This window comes from Triticum urartu, chromosome 5A (assembly GCF_056163025.1).
Source record: "Triticum urartu cultivar PI428250 chromosome 5A, HENAU_Tu73, whole genome shotgun sequence".
Classification (NCBI taxonomy): Eukaryota; Viridiplantae; Streptophyta; class Magnoliopsida; order Poales; family Poaceae; genus Triticum; species Triticum urartu.
The window spans coordinates 659,054,087-659,061,659 of NC_141877.1; the positions used below are offsets into that span (position 1 = coordinate 659,054,087).

At 48.1% G+C, this 7,573-nt stretch overlaps 1 protein-coding gene across 1 annotated transcript; it reads right to left on the bottom strand.

The window, feature by feature from the left end:
• Positions 1-626: 626 nt before the first annotated feature.
• On the bottom strand, positions 627-3,718 carry LOC125507585 (protein SMAX1-LIKE 3-like). The gene is made up of 3 exons (XM_087525117.1): positions 3,011-3,718; positions 1,566-1,713; positions 627-1,466 (listed from the first exon to the last, which is right to left on the bottom strand). The coding sequence occupies exons 1-3, from the start codon at positions 3,652-3,654 to the stop codon at positions 702-704; spliced, it is 1,557 nt and encodes a 518-aa protein (XP_087381243.1). The 5' UTR covers positions 3,655-3,718; the 3' UTR covers positions 627-701.
• Positions 3,719-7,573: the final 3,855 nt, after the last annotated feature.

A 7,573-nucleotide genomic window follows, 5' to 3' on the forward strand; every position in this document is an offset into this window, starting at 1 on the left:
AAGAGGAAGAGGCTGTCTGGTTACTGCCCAAGTCCGCCCAGCCAAGTCGCGGGCGCTGTGGGCGCGCCAAAATATCGGCGAGTAAATCGACCGCCCGCGTCTCGCCAACGATTTGGCGCAGAAACAAAGCGGAAAAGCTACGGCGGGTTTGGCGTGCCAAAATTTAGGCGTTCATCCAAACGAGATGTGAAGCCCTGGTCAACGCCAATATTTTGGCTGAGCAGACGTGGTCTACGATCCAAACAGCCCCGAAAATTCTATGGAAGACAATGTTGACATCAACACGGTTGATAACAATGTTAGTGACCATAATCTCATACTTAATTCATCGGCTTGTTTTTACTATGGATGTTTATGAACCAAGAATTAGGGTAATCTCAATAACAAGACAAGGGATATTCATATTTCCATATTTATATTAAAGGGCCGCATGTGCTCTTTTTGCCCCAGAGACCCCCGAATTGACAATATCTCAAACTAAGTTGCAAAGCCGCCGATGTTCTAGAATTACAGCACAGGCAGGAGGTTTTAGAGGGGTTATTAAAACGGTCAGGCCAAGGGCTTTGGTCTGAGAAAATGCTCACATTAGACTCTCTTTTTTGCGGGAAAATGATCATATTAGACTTCATAAACTCTACTCTAAACTATGCTACATGGTCTAACTAACACCTGCCATCCATTTGAAAGAAGATTATCCTCTACTAATTGAAAAGGAAAACACCATCCACAACATTCAGGAACCCCTCATCGTCAGCCAAATTGTCTTCCTCCTCTTCCCCATCCACGACGCAAACGTTCAGATCCCAACAGAGACGATGACGTGGTCTCACTTCCATGTCTGTGACATCATCTTCGTCCTCGTTGTTCTGTCGTCGCTTCACCTGTGGGGAGGAAGCGGAAGCCACATACGTCGAGTCACACAGGTCAGAGGTCAACACCACAATGGCATCCTCCGGACCGACCACGTCGCCGTTGCATCCCCCCACCATTCTTCCGCCCGCTATCGCATTCTTGATGAGTATTTCTGAATTGCGATCCAGTCGGTCGACACCGTCGATCAGTATTACGCGGTGAGGGTTCTCCTCGATCGCTTCGAGCAGCCTCGCTCCAATGTCGCCGCCGTTGTCCGGTGATCGCTTCCTCTTGATGGTGAGTTTGCCGGTGCGCGCAGGGATGTCGGTGTTTCCCTGCAGGGCGGTGAATTCGGCGTAGGAGCCAAACACAAGCCTCGCGAGCTCTAGAGCAATCGCCATCTTGCCGCCACCGTCCCTTCCTTGGAAGAACAAACATGTCATTGGCCTGTTCCCCGCCCTCCGTCTCGTCACGCCGGATCTGCACCGGAGCACCGTACTGGATATACCGGGAACGATGCTTGCGTGCCGCGGAACTCGCTGCTCAAGCGCGTCACACAGGATCCTGAGATTTTGCGCGGTGAGCTCCGTGAACTTCGGCCGGCTGAAAGCACCCTGCATGTGTCACGGGTAATCAGATCGTGAGTTCACGACTTCATGCATGAGAGATATTACACACACATGTATCTATCTGAATGTGTTATGCGTACGTACGTTTGCTTGACGACTGGTGCCGCAGTATGTTGTACATTTGTGGCGGTGGAGCCACGGAGGCAGGATCGCCGTCGTTGCGTCTACCTTCGTGCCCCATAAGAAAGCCGGCTGCCCTGATCCTGATTTTGCTTTGCTCGCTTGACATTCACTTCAAGAAAACAGGGATAATTAGTTTTTCTCAGCCCCTCAGAAATAGATAAAATCATTCGACTAGTCAAGTACCATGCATGCGTCTACATTGGCTAAATGACAGTCGTCTATTATTGCCTTGTTGTCAACTAGATTTACTTCTAGCACAAACTAGGATAGTACTATCTCCATTCGAAGATACATGACTTCATACAAAGGATGCAATATAACCTTTTTCAACTTCTTTTTTTGCGGGGTATAACCTTTTCAACTTTGAATATGAACATATAAAAAATATTAATAATGTTAACGTAAAAATAGTACTATCATAAAAAATATGTTCTTACTAACATACATGTATACAATATTACAGCCAAAGATACACAGATCATGTCAGTATCTAAAACAAGAAGCAATTTTGTGAATAGAGTGAGTAATCTTTTACAAGGGAAATAATTTCTATTATTATGTAAGTGAACTAGTGCGAATTATTCCCGCAAAAAACTAGTGCAAATTAACTATAGGAGAAAACTACGGAGAATAACTAAAGCCATAGAAACGTTCTTCCTCACGTTTTTTAATTTGCCGGCCAGGCAACTGGTATTTCATATTCAAAACCATTACTATAATGCCATCAACTGAAACAAAATGTTAGAGAACCATTATTTTAATTTGCTAGTCTTGTTTATTTTCTTCAGCACACGTCCATGTACCATGAGGTAAGGAGAGTGGTAGCGACTATAACAGAGTTGAGGAGCCACCTGCGAAGTGAAAATGACGAAGGTGGAGGACGATCGAGGAGGATAATTGTAGAGTTAAGGAGAGTGTTAGGTCCACACGTCCATGTACTAACTCTGGTCAGGACGAGGTGCCCGTGGGACATAACAAATTAACAAGCCGAAGGCGATGATTACACTGTTGGGGAAGAGAATGGTGTTTGCAGTAGCAAGGTGGGGAGAACAGTAGTAATAGGGTCGTCCAACCGTTTAAGGAATATAGAGATTTACTAGAAAAGCACCACACCGCTGATGTACAAACCTGATGCACGTCCCGAAGAGCTTTGCTACACACACGGAAGGATTTCGTGGACGTTGTTTACAGGACGTGCTGATGTGAAAAGTTGTGATTGGGAAGAAGAGGTGAAGCTGGCTCCATCCCCGTGAAAATCAAGGGGAGAAGTTTAGCAGTAAGTTGGAAGGGGTCCGTTGTAGCCCCGTAAAGTTTCATGTGTGTAGCATTTTTGCGTCCCCACCAGAGTATGTAATTTAAACGCCAGTCATAAACGTGCATGCGACACTCTGGATGTGGTAAAGTACCTTCCGTCCGGGACGACGTCGGCGACGACCGGCGGGTGGAGTTCCGGGACGGTCTGAAGAGAAAGAGATGCTTGTCCACCAGCCCTAGCCTTCATCGGAACCGATCTGGGAGAAGGCGTGACGTCGGAACTTGCCCTACTCAACTGCTCCGACGACACGACGCTGGCTCTGACCTGGGAGCTAGCCAAGCCAGCCGAGCGCATGACACGGTCGACGCTCGGGTCGTCGAGGATGGAGAGTACGAGCTGCTCGAGCTCGACCTTGCCGCCACTGCGCCCCCGATGCGCCTGCGCCCGCTTCAGCGCGGCCACGAACGCGTTCGACGGCGCCGGCTCGACGCGGTCAGCATCGTGGGCGACGGCGGACGCTGGCCTGGCCTCTTTGGCCAAGGGGAGGCGGCCGAGCGCCATGCCTAGGCAGAGGTCGAGCGCGCTGTGCTGCATCGGGAGGGACTGGGACCTGGCGCAGGCGGCGCGGAGGATGCCTGCCGTGGCTGGGGAAGCCACGAGCATGGCGCTGGCGATGTGTAGCGGCGTCACCTGCGCATGGCCCCGCCGCCCCGCCAAGCTCACCGCCTGCCGCACCACGGCCGCCGCCTCCTCCCCCAGCGCGTGCGCTTGCCCGCCGGTGAGCCTGAGCCACATACTAGAACGATCGTCCTACGCTACGCTACCTTTTTTTTTCTTTTTGCGACAGTCCTACGCTACCTAGCTGCTACTGTTCGGGTGTAGCGAGACAGACATGACGCACGCAGAGATTTAAGCGCGTGCGTGCGTCCGTCATTGTGCACCCCTAGCCCCTACTCTGCGCAGCTATGCAAGTGAGGCCGTGATCGAATTATGCGGTTGTCGTGATGGACTACTTGGCTACGTACATACGGTAGATATGTGGAGTACCCCGTCCCGTCAGCCGATCGTCACTATGCAAGGGCATCTCCAACGCCATGCATCAAATCGGACACGCCAAACGTTCCATGGACACGTTCGAACGTGCTCACAGATAGCAGTCATCCGACCCGATGCACCAAATAAAGACAGGCACGGCATTTCTATTAATATTTAAGATTTCCTTCACATAGTAAAAATGAAGGCACCCTAGTTGTCTTTGTCGGGTGTGGTCACGTCGGTGTCCCATGTTTTTTGCTCTTTGCCGCACGTGGGCATGTCCGTGTTTCACGTCCTACGCTTCCATGCCGGAGTTTGATGCCCGGCCGTCAATGCTTGAGCAGGATGGTCCAATCTCGTCGTCATTGTGAGCCGGCGCAAATGACGCAAAGCTGCCAATGTTGGCAGCGTTCCCATCCGCCACCGCATGCGCCGCTCCCAGTACGCCTCCGCCACGATCTCCTCGAACAAGCGGTCGCGCTCCGCCTCAATTACATGGAGTTGCCATCACTCGTGGCGGATGGTGTGGGCGCTCCGCACTGACTTGTACAACGCCTGATGTTCATCGACGAAGCCTTGGTTCTCCATCAGCATGGTTGCCACAGCTTGCTCGTTCGCCTGCTCGCCCACGATCTGGCCACCCGCGAGCTGGTGGTGGTCGAGGAGCGACAGGTTGCACTTCTAATCCTCCTGCTGTAGGTGAAAGAAGTATTTTAAAAAAATTCCTACGATCACGCAATATCTATTTAAGAGATGCATAGCAATGAGAGGCAAGAGTGTGTCTACGTACCCTCGTAGACCGAAAGCGGAAGTGTTAAGTAACACGGTTGATGTAGTCGAACGACTATGCGATCTAACCGATCAAGTACCGAACGCACGGCACCTCCGCGATCTGCACACGTTTAGCTCGGGACGTCCCTCGAACTCTAGATCCAGCTGAGGCCGAGGGAGAGTTTCGTCAGCACGACGGCGTGTTGACAGTGATGATGAAGTTACCGACGCAGGGCTTCGCCTAAGCACTACGACAATATGACCGAGGTAAAAATCTGTGGAGGGGGGCACCGCACACGGCTAAGAGATCAACTTGTGTGTCTATGGGGTGCCCCCTCCCCCGTATATAAAGGAGGGCAGGAGGGGGCCGGCCGGCCTCATGGTGCGCCCCCAAAGGGGGATTCCTACTCCTACTAGGAGTAGGTTTCCCCCCTTTCCTAGTCCAACTAGAAGGGGGAAGGAAGGGGAAGAGGAGAAGAAGGAAACGGGGGGCGGCCCCCTCCCAATTCGGACTGGGCTTGGGGGGCGCGCTCCCACCTCTTGGTCGCCTCCTCTCTCTTCCACTAAAGCCCATGTAGGCCCATTAAGCCCCTGAGGGGTTCCGGTAACCCCCCGATACTCCGGTATATGCCCAAACTCATCTGAAACCATTCCGGTGTCCAAACATAACCTTCCAATATATCAATCTTCATGTCTCGACCATTTAGAGACTCCTCGTCATGTCCGTGATCACATCTGGGATTCCGAACTACCTTCGGTACATCAAAACACATAAACTCATAATACCGATCGTCATCGAACGTTAAGCGTGCGGACCCTACGGATGAGAGAACTATGTAGACATGACCGAGACTCATCTCCGGTCAATAACCAATAGCGGAACCTTGATGCTCATATTGGTTCCTACATATTCTACGAAGATCTTTATCGGTCAAACCGCATAACAACATACGTTGTTCCCTTTGTCATCGGTATGTTACTTGCCCGAGATTCGATCGTCGGTATCATCATACCTAGTTCAATCTCGTTACCGGCAAGTCTCTTTACTCGTTCCGTAATGCAACATCCCGAGAGGGCCCAGAGATACCTCTTCGACAATCGGAGTGATAAATCCTAATCTCGATCTATGCCAACTCAACAAACACCATCGGAGACACATGTAGAGCATCTTTATAATCACCGAGTTACGTTGTGACGTTTGATAGCACACTAAGTGTTCCTCCGGTATTCGGGAGTTGCATAATCTCATAGTCATAGGAACATGTATAAGTTCTGGAGAAAGCAATAGCAATGAACTAAACGATCATAGTGTTAAGCTAACGGATGGGTCAAGTCAATCACATCATTCTCTAATGATGTGATCCCGTTCATCAAATGACAACTCATGTCTATGGCTAGAAAACTTAACCATCTTTGATTAACGAGCTAGTCAAGTAGAGGCATACTAGTGACACTCTGTTTGTCTATGTATTCACACATTTACTAAGTTTCCGGTTAATACAATTCTAGCATGAATAATAAATATTTATCATGATATAAGGAAATATAAATAACAACTTTATTATTGCCTCTAGGGCATATTTCCTTCAGTCTCCCACTTGCACTAGAGTCAATAATCTAGATTACATTATTATATGATTCTAACACCCATGGAGTCCTGGGCTGATCATGTTTTCCTCGCGAGAGAGGCTTAGTCAATGGGTCTGCAACATTCAGATCCGTATGTATTTTGCAAATCTCTATGTCTCCCACCTTGACTTGATTGCGGATGGAATTGAAGTGTCCCTTGATGTGCTTGGTTCTCTTGTGAAATCTGGATTCTTTTGCCAAGGCAACTGTACCAGTATTGTCACAAAAGATTTTCATTGGACCTCATGCACTAGGTATGACACCTAGATCGGATATGAACTCCTTCATCCGGACTCTTTCATTTGCTGCTTCCAAAGCAGCTATGTATTCCATTTCACATGTAGATCCCACCACGACGCTTTGCTTAGAACTGCACCAAATTACAACTCCACCATTCAATAAAAATATGTATCCGATTTGTGACTTAGAGTCATCCGGATCAGTGTCAAAGCTTGCATCGACGTAACCATTTACGACGAGCTCTTTGTCACCTCCATAAACGAGAAACTTATCCTTAGTCCTTTTCAGGAATTTCAGGATATTCTTGACCGCTGTCCACTGATCCACTCCTGGATTACTTTGGTACCTCCCTACTAAACTAATAGAAAGGCACACATCAGGTCTGGTACACAACATTGCATATATGATAGAACCTATGGCTGAAGCATAGGGAATGACTTTCATTTTCTCTCTATCTTCTGCAGTGGTCGGGCATTGAGTCTGACTCAACTTCACACCTTGTAACACAGGCAAGAACCCTTTCTTTGCTTGATCCATCTTGAACTTCTTCAAAACTTTATCAAGGTATGTGCTTCGTGAAAGTCCAATTAAGCATCTTGATCTATCTCTATAGATCTTGATGCCAATATGTAAGCATCTTCACTGAGGTCTTTCATTAAAAATTCTTATTCAAGTATCCTTTTATGATATTCAGAAATTCAGTATCATTTCCGATCAACAATATGTCATCCAGATATAATATCAGAAATGCTACAAAGCTCCCACTCACTTTCTTGTAAATACAGGCTTCTCCAAAAGTCTGTATAAAACCATATGCTTTAATCACACTATCAAAGTGTACATTCCAACTCCGAGATGCTTGCACCAGTCCATAAATGGATCGCTGGAGCTTACACACTTTGTTGGCACCTTTTGGATTGACAAAACCTTCCGGTTGCATCATATACAACTCTTCTTTAAGATATCCATTAAGGAATGTTGTTTTGACATCCATTTGCCAAATTTCATAATCATAAAATGCGGCGATTGCTAACATGAT